The following is a 21,932-nucleotide window of genomic DNA, read 5'->3' as shown; positions in this document are numbered from 1 at the left end:
CGGGCGGTAAGCAGCACATTAGTGCTGGCCCCACTAGTGCCACAGTGTGTATTGGTGTACTTTTTCCTGTACCAGATATATATATATATATATATATATATACTGCATTGTACGGTCGCTTCTTGGCTGTATACCCCTATATTGCTCTGAGGAGACAGCAACATGTCATCCACAAAACGCAAGGGTGCCAAGGCACGGGCTGTATACTCTGCTTGTACAGCATGTGGGGCTAATCTACCAGCAGGCTCCAACGACCCTCATTGTGTGCAATGTTCAGTCCCAGTGGCACTTCGTCAGCCAGAGCATATGGTTTTGGTAGCCCAGGCAGAGGCGCCTGTGAACCCTGCCCCGGTGACGGGGACAGAATTTGCAGTCTTTGCTGATAAAATGTCTGTGGCTATGACAAAAATCCTGGAGACCTTGCAGTCCAGGCCAGTGGCTCAGACCATGGACTCTGCTGTGGCTATGTTCCCAGGTCCCCCTCAGTTGGAACTAATCCGTACTTCGAGGGGGGTCCCAGGCATCACAGGCTGAGGGCTCTGATTCTGATGACAGTCCCAGGCCGCCTAAGAGAGCTCGCTGGGAGAGACCCTCCACGTCGTCACGCGGGTCAGGGTCTCAGCGAGAAGGGTCTCTATATGATGAGACAGAGGTGGGTGATCAGGAGTCTGGTCCTGACACCGCACTCAATTTGGATACGCCAGATGGTGACGCCATGGTAAACGACCTTATAGCGGCCATCAATAGGCTGTTGGATATTTCTCCACCAGCCCCTTCAGCTGAGGAGGCAGCTGCCCAGCAGGAGAAATTCCATTTCCTGTATCCCAAGCGTAAATTGAGTACTTTTCTGGACCACTCTGACTTCAGAGAATCAATCCAGAAACACCATGCTTATCCGGACAAGCGTTTTTCCAAACGTCTTAAGGATACACGTTATCCCTTTCCCCCTGACGTGGTCAAGCGCTGGACCCAGTGTCCAAAAGTGGACCCTCCAATATCCAGGCTTGCAGCTAGATCCATAGTTGCAGTGGAGGATGGGGCTTCACTTAAAGATGCCAATGACAGACAGATGGACCTTTGGTTGAAATCTGTCTATGAAGCTATTGGCGCGTCGTTTGCTCCAGCATTCGCGGCCGTGTGGGCGCTCCAAGCTATTTCAGCTGGTCTGGCACAGGTGGACTCTTTCTTAAGTCCAGCAGTGCCGCAAGTGGCGTCCTTAACTACGCAAATGACTGCGTTTGCGACCTACGCTATCAATGCGGTACTAGAATCTACGAGCTGTACCTCAATGGCATCCGCCAACTCTGTAGTTTTGCGCAGAGCCTTGTGGTTAAAAGAATGGAAAGCAGATTCTGCTTCTAAAAAATGTTTAACCAGCTTGCCACTATCTGGAGACAGACTGTTTGGTGAGCAATTGGCGGAAATCATTAAACAGTCCAAAGGTAAGGACTCTTCCTTACCCCAGCCCAGATCAACCAAACCTCAACAGAGGAAGTGGCAGTCAAAGTTTCGGTCCTTTCGAGGCTCTGGCAAGTCCCAATTCTCCTCGTCCAAAGGGACTCAGAAAGAGCAAAGGAGCTCAGATTCCTGGCGGTCTCACTCACGCCCCAAGAAAGCAGCCGGAGGTACTGCTTCCAAGGCGGCTGCCTCATGACTTTCGGCCGCCTCCCTCCGCATCCTCGGTCGGTGGCAGGCTCTCCCGCTTTTGCGACATTTGGCTGCCACAGGTCAAAGACCAGTGGGTAACAGACATTTTGTCTCACGGGTACAGGATAGAGTTCAGTTCTCGTCCTCCGCCTCGGTTCTTCAGAACTTCCCCACATCCCGACCGAGCAGATGCCCTTCTGCAGGCGGTGCATTCTCTAAGAGCAGAAGGAGTGGTGGTCCCTGTTCCTCTTCGGGAACAAGGACAAGGTTTTTACTCCAATCTCTTTGTGGTGCCAAAAAAGGACGGCTCATTCCGTCCTGTTCTGGACCTAAAACTGCTCAACAAGCATGTGAACGCCAGGCGGTTCCGGATGGAATCCCTCCGCTCAGTCATTGCCTCAATGTCTCAAGGAGATTTCCTAGCATCAATAGACATCAAGGATGCTTATCTCCACGTGCCGATTGCTACAGAGCACCAACGCTTTCTACGCTTCGTGATAGGAGACGACCATCTTCAGTTCGTAGCTCTGCCATTTGGTCTGGCGACAGCCCCACGGGTGTTCACCAAGGTCATGGCGGCAGTGGTAGCAGTCTTGCACTCTCAGGGACATTCTGTGATCCCTTACTTGGACGATCTACTTGTCAAGGCACCCTCTCAGGAGGCATGCCAACTCAGCCTGAACGTTGCACTGGAGACTCTCCAGACGTTCGGGTGGATCATCAACTTCTCAAAGTCAAATCTGTTACCGACCCAATCACTGACGTATCTTGGCATGGAGTTTCATACTCTCTCAGCGATAGTGAAGCTTCCGCTGGACAAGCAGCGGTCACTACAGACGGGGGTGCAGGCTCTCCTTCAAAGTCAGTCGCACTCCTTAAGACGCCTCATGCACTTCCTCGGGAAGATGGTGGCGGCAATGGAGGCGGTTCCGTTTGCGCAGTTTCATCTGCGCCCACTTCAATGGGACATTCTCCGCCAATGGGACGGGAAGTCAACATCCCTGGACAGGAAAGTCTCCCTTTCCCAGACGGCCAAGGACTCTCTGCAGTGGTGGCTTCTTCCCACCTCATTATCACAGGGAAGATCCTTCCTAACACCGTCCTGGGCGGTGGTCACGACAGACGCGAGTCTGTCAGGGTGGGGAGCAGTTTTTCTCCATCACAGGGCTCAGGGTACGTGGACCCAGCAGGAGTCCACCCTTCAGATCAATGTTCTGGAAATCAGAGCAGTGTATCTTGCCCTACTAGCCTTCCAGCAGTGGCTGGAAGGAAGGCAGATCCGAATTCAGTCGGACAACTCCACAGCGGTGGCATACATCAACCACCAAGGGGGGACACGCAGTCGGCAAGCCTTCCAGGAAGTCCGGCGGATTCTGATGTGGGTGGAAGCCACGGCCTCCACCATATCCGCAGTTCACATCCCCGGCGTAGAAAACTGGGAAGCAGACTTCCTCAGTCGCCAGGGCATGGACGCAGGGGAATGGTCCCTTCACCCGGACGTGTTTCAGGAAATCTGTCGCCGCTGGGGAAGGCCGGACGTCGACTTAATGGCGTCCCGGCACAACAACAAGGTCCCAACCTTCATGGCACGGTCTCTCGATCACAGAGCTCTGGCGGCAGACGCCTTAGTGCAAGATTGGTCGCAGTTCCGGCTCCCTTATGTGTTTCCACCTCTGGCACTCTTGCCCAGGGTGCTACGCAAGATCAGATCCGACTGCAGCCGCGTCATACTCGTCGCCCCAGACTGGCCACGGAGGGCGTGGTATCCGGATCTGTGGCATCTCACGGTCGGCCAACCGTGGGCACTACCAGACCGACCGGACTTGCTGTCCCAAGGGCCGTTTTTCCATTGGAATTCTGCGGCCCTGAACCTGACTGTGTGGCCATTGAGTCCTGGATCCTAGCGTCTTCAGGATTATCCCAAGGGGTCGTTGCCACCATGAGACAGGCTAGGAAGCCCACGTCCGCTAAGATCTACCACAGAACATGGAGGATATTCTTATCCTGGTGCTCTGCTCAGGGAGTGTCTCCCTGGCCATTTGCATTGCCTACTTTTCTTTCTTTCCTGCAATCTGGGTTAGAAAAAGGTTTGTCGCTCGGCTCCCTTAAAGGGCAAGTCTCGGCGCTATCCGTCTTTTTTCAGAAGCGTCTAGCACGACTTTCTAAGGTACGCACGTTCCTGCAGGGGGTTTGTCATATCGTACCCCCGTACAAGCGGCCGTTAGATCCATGGGATCTGAACAGGGTACTGGTTGCCCTCCAGAAGCCGCCCTTCGAGCCTCTGAGGGAGGTTTCACTTTCTAGACTATCACAGAAAGTGGCTTTTTTGGTAGCGATCACATCTCTTCGGAGAGTGTCTGAGCTAGCAGCGCTGTCATCCAAGGCTCCCTTCCTGGTCTTCCACCAGGACAAGGTAGTGCTGCGACCCATTCAGGAGTTTCTCCCGAAGGTGGTATCCTCGTTTCATCTTAATCAGGATATCTCTTTGCCTTCTTTTTGTCCTCATGCAGTTCATCGCTATGAGAAGGATTTACATTTGTTAGATCTGGTGAGAGCACTCAGAATCTACATTTCCCGCACGGCGCCCCTGCGCCGTTCGGATGCACTCTTTGTCCTTGTCGCTGGTAAGCGCAAAGGGTCGCAGGCTTCCAAGGCCACCCTGGCTCGATGGATCAAAGAACCAATTCTTGAAGCCTACCGTTCTGCTGGGCTTCCGGTTCCATCAGGGCTGAAGGCCCATTCTACCAGAGCCGTGGGTGCGTCCTGGGCACTACGACACCAGGCTACGGCTCAACAGGTGTGCCAGGCAGCTACCTGGTCGAGTCTGCACACTTTCACCAAACATTATCAGGTGCATACCTATGCTTCGGCGGACGCCAGCCTAGGTAGAAGAGTCCTGCAGGCGGCAGTTGCCTCCCCGTAGGGGAGGGCTGTCTTGCAACTCTAACATGAGGTATTTCTTTACCCACCCAGGGACAGCTTTTGGACGTCCCAATCGTCTGGGTCTCCCAATGGAGCGCCGAAGAAGAAGGGAATTTTGTTACTTACCGTAAATTCCTTTTCTTCTAGCTCCTATTGGGAGACCCAGCACCCGCCCTGTTGTCCTTCGGGATTTTTGGTTGTTTTTCGGGTACACATGTTGTTCATGTTGAATGGTTTTCAGTTCTCCGACGTTACGTCGGAGTGAATTTGTTTAAACCAGTTATTGGCTTTCCTCCTTCTTGCTTTTGCACTAAAACTGGTGAGCCAGTGATCCCACTGGGGGTGTATAGCCAGAAGGGGAGGGGCCGTACACTTTTTAGTGTAATTGCTTTGTGTGGCCTCCGGAGGCAGTGCTATACACCCAATCGTCTGGGTCTCCCAATAGGAGCTAGAAGAAAAGGAATTTACGGTAAGTAACAAAATTCCCTTCTTTCCAGCACAAGAAAAAGCTCCTTTTTCTTTGTCGCTCCATTGGGAGACCCAGACAGTTGGGTGTATAGCTTCTTCCTCCGGAGGCCACACAAAGTATTACACTTAAAAGTGTAAAGCCCCTCCCCTTCTGCCTATACACCCCCCCGTGCCTCACGGGCTCCTCAGTTTTTATGCTTTGTGCGAAGGAGGCTGACATCCACGCATAGCTCCACATCTTAGTCAGCAGCAGCTGCTGACTATGTCGGATGGAAGAAAAGAGGGCCCATAACAGGGCCCCCAGCATGCTCCCTTCTCACCCCACTCTGGTCGGCGGTGCTGTTAAGGTTGAGGTACCCATTGCGGGTACATAGGCAGGAGCCACATGCTGTTTTCCTTCCCCATCCCTTAATGGGCTCTGGGTGAAGTGGGATCCTAATCGGTCTCCAGGCACTGAGACCGTGCTCCCTCCGCAGCCCCTGGGGAATCTGCTGGACAGGAGCCGGGTATCGTCAGGGACAAGGCCCTGCTACTGTGAGGTACTCTGTGTCCCCCTGGGGGACCGCGCATGGAGCGCTTGTGCCATACACACTGCAGCACTGCTGGGTGTGTTAGTGCGCTGGGGACTACCGCGCCGGCCGCGCTTATTTGCCGGCCGCGCTTATAACTTTAGTCCCCGGCTTTTGCGGCCTAGTATCGCATACTCCCGCCCCCAGGCCTGCCAGTCAGGGGAAGGGCGGGACGCTGCACAGGACGTCAGCGCTGAGGGCTGGAGCATACTTTGTATCCTCCTCCCCCCTCACTCAGCACAGTGGGGCATCAGATTCCCGCACTTTCTAGGGCACGCCCACGGCCCCCTCCTCCCCACAGAACGCCGGCAGCCATTCCTGTCAGCACTTCTGACGCTGGAGAGGAGAGACAACACGGCTCTGGGAGGCCCAGGCAGGGAATCTGGTGATCACACAACCGCTTTAAGCGGTCGGTAAGCAGCACCTGGGTGCTGGCCCCACTGAGTGCCGAAGTGTACATATATATATATATATGCTTATATGCTATACATTTACACTGTACGGTCGCACTGTTGATTTTTGGCTATATACCCTCCTGGATTGTACTCAGAGGAGACAACAGCATGTCGTCCGCAAAAAGCAAGGGTGCCAAAGCACAGGCTTACTTTGCAACCTGTACCTCATGTGCGGCTATACTACCGGCAGGTTCCACCGATCCTCATTGTGTGCAATGCTCGGCCCCTGTGGCACTTACTCAGCCGGAGCCTCTGCTACTGGTGGCCCAGGTGGAACCACCTGCTACCACTGTCCAGGTGACAGGGACGGAGTTTGCAGTATTTGCTGACAAACTGTCTGAGAGTATGGATAAATGGTCTGCTAAGATACTAGAAGCCTTACAGTCCAGACCGGTGACTCAGGCCACGGGCACTGTTGAATCATTGACCCCAGGCCCCCCTCAGTTGGAGCAGCAAAGAGCTCCTGGGGTAACCCATAGGTCCCAGGGTGAGGTCTCTGACACGGACCGCAGTCCCAGGCCGCCTAAGCGGGCTCGCTGGGAAATTCCCTCGACTTCATCACAGTGTTCAGGGTCTCAGCATGAGGACTCTCTGGATGATGAAGCGGAGGTAGCAGATCAGGATTCTGATCCTGAGGCCGCTCTCAACCTAGATACACCTGAAGGTGACGCCATAGTGAATGACCTTATAGCGACCATCAATCAGGTGTTGGATATTTCTCCCCCAGCTCCTCCAATTGAGGAGTCAGCTTCTCAGCAGGAGAAATTCCGTTTCAGGTTTCCCAAGCGTACATTGAGTACGTTTCTGGATCACTCTGACTTCAGAGAGGCAGTCCAGAAACACCGAGCTTGTCCAGATAAGCGTTTTTCCAAGCGCCTTAAGGATACACGTTATCCCTTCCCCCCCTGACGTTGTCAAGGGCTGGGCTCAGTGTCCCAAGGTGGATCCTCCAGTCTCCAGACTGGCGGCTAGATCCATAGTTGCAGTGGAAGATGGGGCTTCACTCAAAGATGCCACTGACAGACAGATGGAGCTCTGGTTGAAATCCATCTATGAAGCTATCGGCGCGTCTTTTGATCCAGCATTCGCAGCCGTATGGGCACTCCAAGCTATCTCAGCTTGTCACGCGCAGATTAATGCAGTCACACGTACGTCTGCTCCGCAAGTGGTGTCCTTAACCTCTCAGGCGTCGGCGTTTGCGTCCTACGCCATTAATGCTGTCCTGGACTCTGCGAGCCGTACGGCGGTAGCATCCGCCAATTCGGTGGCAGTCCGCAGGGCCATGTGGCTACGTGAATGGAAGGCAGACTCTGCTTCCAAAAAGTTCTTAACCGGTTTGCCATTTTCTGGCGACCGTCTGTTTGGTGAGCGATTGGATGAAATCATTAAACAATCCAAGGGAAAGGACTCATCCTTACCCCAGTCCAAACCAAACAGACCTCAACCACGGAAGGTACAATCGAGGTTTCGGTCCGCGGGCAGGTCTCAATTCTCCTCGTCCAAAAGGCCTCAGAAGGATCAGAGGAACTCCGACTCATGGCGGTCTAAGTCACGTCCTAAAAAGACCGCCGGGGGAACCGCTCCCAAAGCCGCCTCCTCATGACTTTCGGCCTCCTCACACCGCATCCTCGGTCGGTGGCAGGCTTTCCCGCTTTTGCGACGCCTGGCTGCCACAGGTAAAAGACCGTTGGGTGAGAGACATTCTGTCTCACGGTTACAGGATAGAGTTCAACTCTCGTCCTCCGACTCGGTTCTTCAGAACATCTCCGCCCCCCGAGCGAGCCGATGCTCTTCTTCAGGCGGTGTGCACTCTGAAGGCAGAAGGAGTGGTGATCCCTGTTCCTTTTCAGCAACAGGGTCACGGTTTTTACTCCAACTTGTTCGTGGTGCCGAAAAAGGACGGATCCTTCCGTCCTGTTCTGGACCTAAAACTGCTCAACAAACATGTAAAAACCAGGCGGTTCCGGATGGAATCGGTCCGCTCCGTCATCGCCTCAATGTCCCAAGGAGATTTCCTAGCATCAATCGACATCAAAGATGCTTATCTCCACGTACCGATTGCTCCAGAGCATCAGCGCTTCCTGCGTTTCGCCATAGGGGACGAACACCTTCAGTTCGTGGCACTGCCTTTCGGCTTGGCGACAGCCCCACGGGTCTTCACCAAGGTCATGGCAACAGTAGTAGCAGTTCTGCACTCTCAGGGACACTCGGTGATCCCTTACTTAGACGATCTGCTTGTCAAGGCACCCTCTCAAGTGGCATGCCAACACAGCCTGAGCATTGCTCTAGAGACTCTCCAGAGTTTCGGGTGGATCATCAATTTTCCAAAGTCAAATCTGACACCGGCCCAATCACTGACATATCTTGGCATGGAGTTTCATACTCTCTCAGCGATAGTGAAGCTTCCGCTGGACAAACAGCGTTCACTACAGACAGGGGTGCAATCTCTCCTTCAAGGCCAGTCACACCCCTTGCGGCGCCTCATGCACTTCCTAGGGAAGATGGTAGCAGCAATGGAAGCAGTTCCTTTTGCGCAGTTTCATCTGCGTCCACTTCAATGGGACATTCTCCGCAAATGGGACAGGAAGTCGACGTCCCTCGACAGGAACGTCTCCCTTTCTCGGGCAGCCAAGGCTTCCCTTCAGTGGTGGCTTCTTCCCACTTCTCTGTCGAAAGGGAAATCCTTCCTGCCCCCATCCTGGGCTGTGGTCACGACGGACGCGAGCCTGTCAGGGTGGGGAGCGGTTTTTCTCCACCACAGGGCTCAGGGTACTTGGACTCAGCCAGAGTCCTCCCTTCAGATCAATGTTCTGGAGATAAGGGCAGTGTATCTTGCCCTAAAGGCAATCCAGCCGTGGCTGGAAGGCAAGCAGATCCGAATTCAGTCGGACAACTCCACAGCGGTGGCATACATCAACCACCAAGGCGGAACACGCAGTCGGCAAGCCTTCCAGGAAGTCCGGCGGATTCTGCTATGGGTGGAAGCCACAGCCTCCACCATATCCGCAGTTCACATCCCGGGCGTAGAAAACTGGGAAGCAGACTTTCTCAGTCGCCAGGGCATGGACGCAGGGGAATGGTCCCTTCACCCGGACGTGTTTCAGGAGATCTGTTGCCGCTGGGGGATGCCGGACGTCGACCTAATGGCGTCCCGGCACAACCACTAGGTCCCGACATTCATGGCACGGTCTCAAGATCACAGAGCTCTGGCGGCAGACGCTTTAGTTCAGGATTGGTCGCAGTTTCAACTCCCTTATGTGTTTCCTCCTCTGGCACTGTTGCCCAGAGTGTTACGCAAGATCAGGTCCGACTGCCGCCGCGCCATCCTCGTCGCTCCAGACTGGCCGAGGAGGTCGTGGTACCCGGATCTGTGGCATCTCACGGTGGGCCAACCGTGGGCACTACCAGACCGACCAGACTTGCTGTCTCAAGGACCGTTTTTCCATCTGAATTCTGCGGCCCTCAACCTGACTGTGTGGCCATTGAGTCCTGGATCCTAGCGTCTTCAGGGTTATCTCAAGAGGTCATTGCCACTATGAGACAGGCTAGGAAACCAACGTCCGCCAAGATCTACCACAGGACGTGGAGGATATTCTTATCTTGGTGCTCTGATCAGGGTTTTTCTCCCTGGCCATTTGCCTTGCCCACTTTTCTTTCCTTCCTTCAATCCGGATTGGAAAAAGGTTTGTCGCTCGGCTCCCTTAAGGGACAAGTCTCAGCGCTCTCTGTGTTCTTTCAGAAGCGCCTAGCCAGACTTCCACAGGTACGCACGTTCCTGCAGGGGGTTTGTCACATAGTCCCTCCTTACAAGCGGCCGTTAGAACCCTGGGATCTGAACAGGGTGCTGATGGCTCTTCAGAAACCACCTTTCGAGCCAATGAGGGATATTCCTCTCTCACGCCTTTCGCAGAAAGTGGCCTTCCTAGTAGCAGTCACATCACTTCGGAGAGTGTCTGAGCTAGCAGCGCTGTCATGCAAAGCCCCTTTCCTGGTGTTTCACCAGGACAAGGTGGTTCTGCGTCCGGTTCCGGAATTTCTCCCTAAGGTGGTATCCCCCTTTCATCTCAATCAGGATATCTCCTTACCCTCTTTTTGTCCTCATCCAGTTCACCAATGTGAAAGGGATTTGCACTTGTTAGATCTGGTGAGAGCACTCAGACTCTACATTTCTCGTACGGCGCCCCTGCGCCGCTCGGATGCACTCTGTCCTTGTCGCTGGCCAGCGTAAAGGGTCACAGGCTTCCAAATCAACCCTGGCTCGGTGGATCAAGGAACCTATTCTCGAAGCTTACCGATCTTCTGGGCTTCCGGTTCCCTCAGGGCTAAGGGCCCATTCTACCAGAGCCGTGGGTGCGTCCTGGGCTTTGCGGCACCAGGCTACGGCTCAGCAGGTGTGTCAGGCAGCTACCTGGTCGAGCCTGCACACTTTCACGAAACACTATCAGGTGCATACCTATGCTTCGGCAGATGCCAGCCTAGGAAGGCAGGTCCTTCAGGCGGCGGTTGCCCACCTGTAGGAAGGGGCCGTTTTACGGCTCTATTTCGAGGTTTTACTTTACCCACCCAGGGACTGCTTTTGGACGTCCCAATTGTCTGGGTCTCCCAATGGAGCGACAAAGAAGAAGGGAATTTTGTTTACTTACCGTAAATTCCTTTTCTTCGGCGCTCCATTGGGAGACCCAGATGATTGGGTGTATAGCACTGCCTCCGGAGGCCACACAAAGCATTACACTAAAAAGTGTAAGGCCCCTCCCCTTCTGGCTATACACCCCCAGTGGGATCACGGGCTCACCAGTTTTCTGCTTTGTGCGAAGGAGGTCAGACATCCACGCATAGCTCCACTGTTTAGTCAGCAGTAGCTGCTGACTCTATCGGATGGAAGAAAAGAGGGCCCAGATAGGGCCCCCAGCATGCTCCCTTCTCACCCCACTTGCGGTTTGTAAGGTTGAGGTACCCATTGCGGGTACGGAGGCTGGAGCCCACATGCTGCTTTCCTTCCCCATCCCCCTGAGGGGCTCTGTGGAAGTGGGATCTTACCGGCCCCCAAACCCTGAGGCCGAGCTCCATCCACAGACCCAGAGACCCTGCTGGAGGAGCTGAGTACAGTCAGGGACAAGGCCCTGCAACGTTCAGGTACTCTGTGTCCCCGCACAGACAGGCCACGCACACTCCAGGCTTGCTGGGTGTGCTAGTGCGCCGGGGGCACTAGCGCTGCGCGCTCGGGTTAGAGTCACTGCAGCTTAGCTGAGTGATTTTATGTCTTGGGAACTACCGCGCCGGCCGCTCCGGGAGCGGCGGCGCCGCTGGGACTTGTAGTGCGCCGGGGACTCGCGCTGCCCGCGCTTTTACGGCGGCAGCGCTCATAAATCTAGTACACGGCTTTTGCGGCCTAGCTCTGCTTCGTTCCCGCCCCCACCCTGTCAATCAGGGAAAGGGAGAGACGCTGTTCTATAGCCAGCGCCGAGGGCTGGAGCCTTATTTACATGCTCCAGCCCTCTCACTGGGCACAGTGGGGACGCAAGTTTCCCGCTCTTGGTCTCAACACGCCCAGGGCCCGCCCCTCTCCACAGGACGCCGGCAGCCATTCCTGCATGCAGTCTGGCTGGAGAACGGACACAGGCTCTGGGGGACTCAGACAAGGGACTCTGGCGACCACACACCCGCGTTTATGCGGGCGGTAAGCTGCACATAAGTGCTGGCCCCACTAGTGCCACAGTGTTATTTGGTGCATTTTTTCCCTGTACCATATATATTTATATTGCACTGTACAGTCGCTTCTTGGCTTATACCCTACATTGCTCTGAGGAGACAACAACATGTCATCCGCAAAACGCAAGGGTGCCAAGGCACAGGCGGTATGCACTGCTTGTGCCGCATGTGGGGCTAATCTACCGGCAGGTTCCAATGACCCCCATTGTGTGCAATGTTCAATCCCTGTGCCGCTTCGGCAGCCAGAGTCTATGGTAGTAGTGGCCCAGGCAGAGACGCCTGTGAACCCTGCCCCGGTGACGGGGACAGAATTTGCAGTTTTTGCTGATAAGATGTCTGTGACTATGACAAAAATCCTGGAAACCTTGCAGTCCAGGCCAGTTTCTCAGACCATGGACACTGCTGTGTCTATGCTCCCCGGTCCCCCTCAGTTGGAACTAATCCGTACTTCAAGGGGGTCCCAGGCATCACAGGCTGAGGGCTCTGATTCTGATGACAGTCCCAGGCCGCCTAAGAGAGCTCGCTGGGAGAGACCCTCGCCGTCATCACACTGGTCAGGGTCTCAGCGAGACGAGGCTCTGTATGAGGAGACAGAGGTGGGTGATCAGGAATCTAATCCTGACACCGCTCTCAATCTAGATACCCCTGATGGTGACGCTATGGTAAATGACCTTATAGCGGCCATCAATAGACTGTTGGATATTTCTCCCCCAGCCCCTTCAGCAGAGGAGGCAGCTGCACAGCAGGAGAAGTTCCATTTCTGGTATCCTAAGCGTAAATTGAGTACTTTCCTGGACCACTCTGACTTCAGAGAATCAGTCCAGAAACATCATGCTTATCCAGATAAGCGTTTCTCCAAACGTCTTAAGGATACACGTTATCCCTTTCCCCCTGACGTGGTCAGACGCTGGACCCAGTGTCCAAAGGTGGACCCCCCAATCTCCAGGCTTGCGGCTAGATCCATAGTTGCAGTGGAAGATGGGGCTTCACTTAAAGATGCCAATGACAGACAGATGGACCTTTGGTTAAAGTCTGTCTATGAAGCTATCGGCGCGTCGTTTGCTCCAGCATTCGCGGCCGTGTGGGCACTCCAAGCTATTTCAGCTGGCTTGGCACAGGTGGACTCTATCATACGTCCAGCAGTGCCGCGAGTAGCGTCCCTAACCTCGCAAATGTCTGCGTTTGCGACTTACGCTATCAACGCTGTCCTAGACTCTACGAGCCGTACCTCAATGGCGTCTGCCAACTCTGTCGCTTTGCGCAGAGCCTTGTGGTTAAAGGAATGGAAAGCAGATTCTGCTTCCAAGAAATGTTTAACCAGCTTGCCACTATCTGGAGACAGACTGTTTGGTGAGCAATTGGCTGAGATCATTAAACAGTCCAAGGGTAAGGACTCCTCCTTACCCCAGCCCAGATCGAGCAAACCTCAACAGAGGAAGTGGCGGTCGAGGTTTCGGTCCTTTCGAGGCTCCAGCAAGACCCAATTCTCCTCGTCCAAAGGGACTCAGAAGGAGCAAAGGAGCTCAGATTCCTGGCGGGCTCATTCACGCCCCAAGAAAGCAACCGGAGGAACCGCTTCCAAGGCGGCTGCCTCATGACTTTCGGCCTCATCCCTCCGCATCCTCGGTCGGTGGCAGGCTCTCCCGCTTTTGCGACATTTGGCTGCCACAGGTCAAAGACCGGTGGGTAACAGACATTTTGTCTCACGGGTACAGGATAGAATTCAGTTCTCATCCTCCGCCTCGGTTCTTCAGAACCTCCCCACATCCCGACCGAGCAAATGCCCTTCTGCAGGCGGTGTGCTCACTAAGAGCAGAAGGAGTGGTGATCCCTGTTCCTCTGCAGGAACAAGGACAAGGTTTTTACTCCAATCTCTTCGTGGTTCCAAAAAAGGACGGCTCGTTCCGTCCTGTTCTGGACCTAAAGCTGCTCAACAAGCATGTGAACGCCAGGCGGTTCCGGATGGAATCCCTCCGCTCCGTCATTGCCTCAATGTCTCAAGGAGATTTCCTTGCATCAATAGACATCAAAGATGCTTATCTCCACGTGCCGATTGCTACAGAGCACCAATGTTTTTTACGTTTCGTGATAGGAGACGACCATCTCCAGTTCGTAGCTCTGCCATTTGGTCTGGCGACAGCCCCACGGGTTTTCACCAAGGTCATGGCGGCAGTGGTAGCAGTCTTGCATTCTCAGGGACATTCGGTGATTCCTTACTTAGACGATCTACTTGTCAAAGCACCCTCTCAAGAGGCATGCCAACACAGCCTGAATGTTGCGCTGGAGACTCTCCAGACTTTCGGGTGGATCATCAACTTTTCAAAGTCAAACCTGGCACCGACTCAATCACTAACGTATCTTGGCATGGAGTTTCATACTCTCTCAGCGATAGTGAAGCTTCCGCTGGACAAGCAGCGGTCACTACAGACAGGGGTGCAGTCTCTCCTTCAGGGTCAGTCGCACCCCTTAAGGCGCCTCATGCACTTCCTAGGAAAGATGGTGGCAGCAATGGAGGCAGTCCCGTTTGCGCAGTTTCATCTGCGTCCACTTCAATGGGACATTCTCCGCCAGTGGGACGGGAAGACAACTTCCCTAGACAGGACAGTCTCCCTTTCTCAGATGACCAAGGACTCTCTGCAATGGTGGCTTCTTCCCACCTCATTATCACAGGGAAGATCATTCCTGCCCCCATCCTGGGCAGTGGTCACGACAGACGCGAGTCTGTCAGGGTGGGGAGCAGTTTTTCTCCACCACAGGGCTCAAGGGACGTGGACTCAGCAGGAGTCCACCCTTCAGATCAATGTTCTGGAAATCAGGGCAGTGTATCTTGCCCTATTAGCCTTCCAGCAGTGGCTGGAAGGAAAGCAGATCCGAATTCAGTCGGACAACTCCACAGCGGTGGCATACATCAACCACCAAGGAGGGACACGCAGTCGGCAAGCCTTCCAGGAAGTCAGGCGGATTCTGATGTGGGTGGAGGAAAGAGCATCCACCATATCCGCAGTTCACATCCCGGGCGTAGAAAACTGGGAAGCAGACTTCCTCAGTCGCCAGGGCATGGACGCAGGGGAATGGTCCCTTCACCCGGACGTGTTTCAGGAAATCTGCCGCCGCTGGGGGGTGCCGGACGTCGACCTAATGGCGTCTCGGCACAACAACAAGGTCCCGACCTTCATAGCGCGGTCTCGCGATCAAAGAGCTCTAGCGGCAGACGCCTTAGTGCAAGATTGGTCGCAGTTCCGGCTCCCTTATGTGTTTCCACCTCTGGCACTCTTGCCCAGAGTGTTACGCAAGATCAGATCCGATTGCGGCCGCGTCATACTCGTCGCCCCAGACTGGCCGAGGAGGTCGTGGTACCCGGATCTGTGGCATCTCACGGTCGGCCAACCGTGGGCACTACCAGACCGACCAGACTTACTGTCCCAAGGGCCGTTTTTCCATCGGAATTCTGCGGCCCTGAACCTGACTGTGTGGCCATTGAGTCCTGGATCCTAGCGTCTTCAGGATTATCCCAAGGGGTCGTTGCCACCATGAGACAGGCTAGGAAGCCCACGTCTGCTAAGATCTACCACAGAACGTGGAAGATATTCTTATCCTGGTGCTCTGCACAAGGAGTATCCCCCTGGCCATTCACGTTACCTGTCTTTCTTTCCTTCCTGCAATCTGGGTTGGAAAAGGGCTTGTCGCTCGGCTCCCTTAAAGGGCAAGTCTCGGCACTATCCGTGTTTTTTCAGAAGCGTCTAGCGCGACTGTCTAAGGTGCGCACGTTCCTGCAGGGGGTGTGTCATATCGTACCTCCGTACAGGAGGCCGTTAGATCCGTGGGATCTAAACAAGGTCCTTGTTGCTCTCCAGAAGCCGCCTTTCGAGCCCCTGAGGGATGTGTCACTTTCTCGACTCTCACAGAAAGTGGCATTTCTGGTAGCGGTCACGTCTCTTCGGAGAGTGTCTGAACTAGCAGCGCTGTCATCCAAAGCTCCCTTCCTGGTGTTCCACCAGGACAAGGTAGTGCTGCGCCCCATTCAGGAGTTTCTCCCTAAGGTGGTATCCTCTTTTCACCTTAATCAGGATATCTCCTTGCCTTCCTTTTATCCGCATGCAGTTCATCGGTATGAAAAGGATCTACATTTGTTGGATCTGGTGAGAGCACTCAGAATCTACATTTCCCGCACGGCGCCCCTGCGCCGCTCGGATGCACTCTTTGTCCTTGTCGCTGGTAAGCGCAAAGGGTCGCAGGCTTCAAAAGCCACCCTGGCTCGATGGATCAAAGAACCAATTCTTGAAGCCTACCGTTCTGCTGGGCTTCCGGTTCCATCAGGGCTGAAGGCCCATTCTGCCAGAGCCGTGGGTGCGTCCTGGGCATTACGACACCAGGCTACGGCTCAACAGGTGTGCCAGGCAGCTACCTGGTCGAGTCTGCACACTTTCACCAAACATTATCAGGTGCATACCTATGCTTCGGCGGACGCCAGCCTAGGTAGAAGAGTCCTGCAGGCGGCAGTTGCCTCCCCGTAGGGGAGGGCTGTCTTTGCAGCTCTAACATGAGGTATTTCTTTACCCACCCAGGGACAGCTTTTGGACGTCCCAATCGTCTGGGTCTCCCAATGGAGCGCCGAAGAAGAAGGGAATTTTGTTACTTACCGTAAATTCCTTTTCTTCTAGCTCCTATTGGGAGACCCAGCACCCGCCCTGTTGTCCTTCGGGATTTTTGGTTGTTTTTCGGGTACACATGTTGTTCATGTTAAACGGTTTTCAGTTCTCCGACGTTACTTCGGAGTGAATTTGTTTAAACCAGTTATTGGCTTTCCTCCTTCTTGCTTTTGCACTAAAACTGGTGAGCCCGTGATCCCACTGGGGGTGTATAGCCAGAAGGGGAGGGGCCTTACACTTTTTAGTGTAATGCTTTGTGTGGCCTCCGGAGGCAGTGCTATACACCCAATCGTCTGGGTCTCCCAATAGGAGCTAGAAGAAAAGGAATTTACGGTAAGTAACAAAATTCCCTTCTTCTTCTAGCTCCAATTGGGAGACCCAGCACCCGCCCCTGTTCCCTTCGGGCTGTTGTTCTTTGTGTACACATGTTGTTCATGTTCAATGGTTTCAGTTCTCCGAAATTTCTTCGGACTGAATTTACTTTAAACCAATTTATAACTTTCCTCCTTCTTGCTTTTGCTCCAAAACTGAGGAGCCCGTGAGGCACGGGGGGTGTATAGGCAGAAGGGGAGGGGCTTTACACTTTTAAGTGTAATACTTTGTGTGGCCTCCGGAGGCAGAAGCTATACACCCAATTGTCTGGGTCTCCCAATTGGAGCTAGAAGAAAAGGAATTTACGGTAAGTAAACAAAATTCCCTTCTTTTTTATGCTGGTTTTTTTTTCATGCTTTTTTTTTCTTTTTCTTTTCATTCTTCTTGTCATGCTGGTTTTTTTCATGCTTCTTTTCATGTTTTTTCATGATTTTCTTCTTTTCATGCTTTTTTTCATGCTTCTTTTCTTGCTGCTTTTCATGTTGTTTTTTTTTTCATGCTTATTATGCATTGAGATAAAGAAAAAAAGCAGAAACAATTAGCATGCAACAAAAAAAGCAAGAAAAAAAAAGCACCGTGGGAACAGCACGTCACAATTCTCATGGACTTTGCTGGGATGCATTTTCCTTGCTTTTTATCTGCTAAAAAAGCAAGGAAAAAATTCATGTGGGCACAAGGCCTAAATGTTAGTAAGCGAGTGATTGACTTGTTTCATTGTTTGTTGGTGCTATAGGCTAGGTTCACACTTCTGTTGTTTTGCATCAGTCACAATCCGTCGCCTTGAGGAATTACAGTATCCTGCAAAATATTTTGCAGGAATCCAGTTTTTCCCCATAGACTTCTATTCTATTCTATTGACGGATTGCGACTGATGACCTTGCGTTGCATCCACTGCGTCGTGGTCAGTCGTTTTTTAACTGACCGCCGGGCGGAAGCAACACAGAATGTAACGTTTTTTCGGGCCGTCAAAATGAACGCACCGCGCAGGAATCCGTCGCCATCCGTCACGCTTGTAATGTATGTCTATGGTGCTGGATTCTGTCGTAATCCGTCTTACGACGGAATCCAGCGCTGGATTCCGTCATGCTCTACTGAGCATGCCCAGCATGTTTGGCACACCCACTGGGCTGTCCCAACACACAAACGGATCATGACTGATCCAACAAAAAACGGACGCACAGCGGATGTAACGGACGCGAAGGATCATTTTTTTCACAGGATTCCTGTGAAAGGAATCCTGTGAAAAACACATCTGTTGCATCAGTTGACATCTAAAAAATGACTGATCCGTTGCCGACGGATTTAAAACAACGGAAATGTGAACCTAGCCTTATATGTACAAGTGAAAAGACGCCAAGGAAATGACGTGATGTGGCTGAGAACTACAGTTGGGAGTGTCGCTGTGATTGCCATATTGCCTAGCAAGCAATTATTTGATTCTGTAGAGGAAACAGCTGTTTTTCCAACAAAGTGGTGCTGCATTTTCAAAACCACAGTGGTACCCGGTCACAATGCCTCCGCATTACAACCCCGATGTGAATGTCTGGTCATATGCTATTCAAAAAGCACGACTCCTTAAAGACTTATTCACACTGGGCTACATGTTTCACTGGTGAGAACCTAGGATCTATATGAGGAGGCGGCAATGTCAGCTGTTGTGAAACTACAACTCCCAGCATCCCTTATACGGTGACTTTCAGGTCAAGTTGGGAGCCGTATTTTCACAACAGCTGGAGTGCCAAAAGTTTGATTCCTGATCTGTAGTGTTAAGGCCCCCACATTAGACAAGCCTGCTGATTTTGACTGTCTCGACTGACCGTCTGATATGTATGAAGGCCTCCTGTTTCTCTGACCAATGTTGTGGAGGAGATAAGGATCCGGCATGTTTGATATCTAACTTCCCACTCTTTTGTTCTCGGTGAGTAACCCACCACCAGCTGGGTAGAGCGAGTGCTCTGGTGTATGGAGGGTCAGGAGCGATGGCTGCCAGCCAAATGATCTTTTGTGTATGGGGCCACGTGTTTGCTGTGTGACTTATTTCTGGGTATATCTAGCTGTTTACATCTACTACTTATTTTCTTTCTAAAGTTCTTTGACCTGAAGTCTAATTTCTCCTGCAACTCATGTGACATTGTGCTGAATATTGATAACATCCTGGAAAAGCTCGATCACAGCGTATCAAAGGAACTGGAAATTTCTCTTCTGGTAAGCGTTATTAGAAGTTCTGCCTCTATTATGAGAGATGGATTTGTGTGAAAATACTCTACGTTTCAAATGATTTCACTGTTATTTTGATATTTTCTACAAAATATGGAAAATGCCCCATTTGTGATCAGTGGCTACTGCCCATGTATATGTCATCCTTTTGCCTGGTAGGCTGATTGGCTTGGGAAGTGACTTTAGGTTACCCCATGATTTTTTTTTTCCACCCTAGTGGCTGATCTAGTGAATTGCAGGTCAGCTCTTACTACAGTGAATAAAGCTGAGCTGCAGTATCCAAGAGTGGACACTATACAGTGTATGGATCTGTGCTGTGTCGGCTCCGCATACTTTGTATATGCGGATGAAAACAGATGATTGGTGAGGATGCTGGTGGTTGGACCTACACCATCTGATATTGAAGACCTATTCCTAAGGAGTGGTCATTAATATAGAAGTCCTGGACAACAACAACAAATTGTATAATAATCCATTTTCTGAAAACAGATTTCTGATTATGAAAATGCCAGCAATTTACACTTCATGCACCTTTTAAAATGGTAAAATCAAACCCTTAGGCTACTTTCACACTTGTGTTCAGCGCAGTCCGTCACTATGGAGAATAGCGCAGTCCGTTAACGCACTGCACTATTCTCCATAGACTTGTATGGACGACGCACTGTAACGCAAGTGTCAGCGTTGCATCCGCTTGACGACGCAGCGTCGTTATTTTGACGCTGCGCCGGGTGGATGGAACGCTGCATGTAACGTTTTTTTGAGCAGCGGAAACCTTTATTTTTCACTGCACATGCTCCCTTTTTTTTTATCACAAACTTTATTTTATTTCCCGGTGGCCGAACGTTCAGCTGAGCGCTCGGCCGCCGGCATGTCAGGGCACTCAGCTGAGCGCTCGGCCGCCGGCATGTCAGGGCACTCAGCTGAGCGCTCGGCCGCCGGCATGTCAGAGCACTCAGCTGAGCGCTCGGCCGCCGGCATGTCAGGGCACTCAGCTGAGCGCTCGGCCGCCGGCATGTCAGGGCACTCGGCCGCCGGCTATTAAGAGCGATCAGCTGATCATTCACAATAGTCGGCTGCCGGTACTGTAAAGAAGAAAAAATAAATAACGCTTTCCGTTATTTTGTACGATCCGTAGCATTGCGTTGTGCCACTATATGCAACGCATCCGTTGCATCCGTCACACAACGCAATGCTACGGAAGCCATCCAACTAAAGTGTGAAACTAGCCTTATGCTGTAGATTCCAAGTGGGAAGTGTTTAAAGTCCCAGTATATTTCATGTATTCTTGGGTGCGAAATAAGTAAATTCTGATTGATTGCAGAATATTATATATGCATTTATTGAAAAAAATATTGAATTGTGTATTTACTATTTTATCACTATCTTCAGGAACCAGGTGAAGAGGATCGTAAGATAATCACAAATGCGTATCACCGAGTCGTGAAACTGATATTTCAAGAGATTTGTCTCATCTCAGACTTAAAAGCAAAATATCTGGCCAGTGTTGAAGTAAGTGACTTGAATCTTAAAATCTATTCTAAAAAATCTTTCATTTGTAGCAACATGCAAGAGCTGACTCTTAAGTGTTCTAATAAATTGTACATACATGTTAAAAATATTTTGGTAAGCAGTTGTTGTTTTTTTTTTTTAAAATCTATTCTTCATTTAGTACAGAAGCTTCATTTGACCAGAAGGAAATATAGGGCCTCAAATGTTTTATTTGACTGTAAAGATGACCATTATCCAAATTTTTCACATTAAACCTTACACATGGTCTAACAGTGACTGCAGAGCTGAAAATTTAATTTTTTTTTCCTCCCCACTGCGGAAATAGATGCATCTCAATAAATTAAAATATTATCAATAAGTTAATTTATTTCAGTAATTTAATACAAAAATGGAAATACATATATTATATAGTCATATCAAACAGAGAGCTCTATTTCAAGTGTTTTATTTCTGTTAATGTTGATGATTATGGCTTACAGCCAATGACAATCAAAAAGTCATTATCTCAGAAAATTAGAATATTATATAAGAACTAAAAAAATGATTTTAAACTCAGAAATGTTGGCGCCCACTGAAAAGTCTGTACAGTAAATGCCTCAATACTTGGTCAGGGCTCCTATTACATGAATTACTGCATCAATGTGGCGTGGCATGGAGGCGATCAGCCTGTAGCACTGCTGAGGTGTTATGGAAGCCCAGGTTGCTTTGATAGCAGCCTTCAGCTCATCGGCATTGTTTAATCTGATGTCTCTCATCTTCCACTTGACAATACCACATAGCTTCTGTATGGGGTTTAAGTCAGGTGAATTTGCTGGCCAATAACGCAGCTTGATACTGTGGTTATTAAACCAGGTATTGGTACTTTTGGCAGTGTGGACAGGTGCCAACTCCTGCTGGAAAATGACATTTCCATCTCCACAAAGCTTGTCGGCAGAGGGAAGCATGAAGTGCTCTAAAATGTCCTGATAGACGGCTGCGCTGACTTTGGTCTTGATAAAACACAGTGGAGCTACACCAGCAGATAACATGGCTCCCCAAAGCATCACTGATTGTGGAAACTTCACACTAGACCTCAAGCAGCTTGGATTGTGGCCTCTCCACTCTTCCTCCAGACTCTGGGACCTTGATTTCCAAATGAAATGCAAAATTTACTTTCATCTGAAAACCATTCCTTGGACCACTGAGCAACAGTCCAGTTCTTTTTCTCCTTCGCCCAGGTAAGACGCTTCTGGCGTTGTCTATTGGTCATGAGTGGCTTGAGACAAGGAATAAAAATAAAAAATAAATCTTTATTTTTTATATAGCGCTAACATATTCCGCAGTGCTTTACATACATCAGGAACACTGTCTCCATTGGGGCTCACAATCTAAATTACCTATCTGTATGTCTTTGGAGTGTGGGAGGAAACCGGAGT

General features: G+C 51.3%; 1 protein-coding gene across 1 annotated transcript in view; it reads left to right on the top strand.

Moving 5' to 3' along the window:
- The window catches only part of STK31 (serine/threonine kinase 31), a 267,725-nt gene that overhangs the window by 110,332 nt on the left and 135,461 nt on the right, over positions 1 to 21,932 (top strand). Inside the window, exons 13-14 of the mRNA XM_075315356.1 lie at positions 18,880 to 18,996; positions 20,398 to 20,517. Of these exons, the coding sequence (XP_075171471.1) occupies positions 18,880 to 18,996; positions 20,398 to 20,517 (237 nt within the window). The remainder of the gene's footprint in view (positions 1 to 18,879; positions 18,997 to 20,397; positions 20,518 to 21,932) is intronic.

Source organism: Anomaloglossus baeobatrachus, chromosome 6 (genome assembly GCF_048569485.1).
Source record: "Anomaloglossus baeobatrachus isolate aAnoBae1 chromosome 6, aAnoBae1.hap1, whole genome shotgun sequence".
In the NCBI taxonomy this organism is placed as follows: domain Eukaryota; kingdom Metazoa; phylum Chordata; class Amphibia; order Anura; family Aromobatidae; genus Anomaloglossus; species Anomaloglossus baeobatrachus.
The sequence above is the reverse complement of the archived record's forward strand: the minus strand, read 5'-3'. Positions and strand labels throughout refer to the sequence as shown.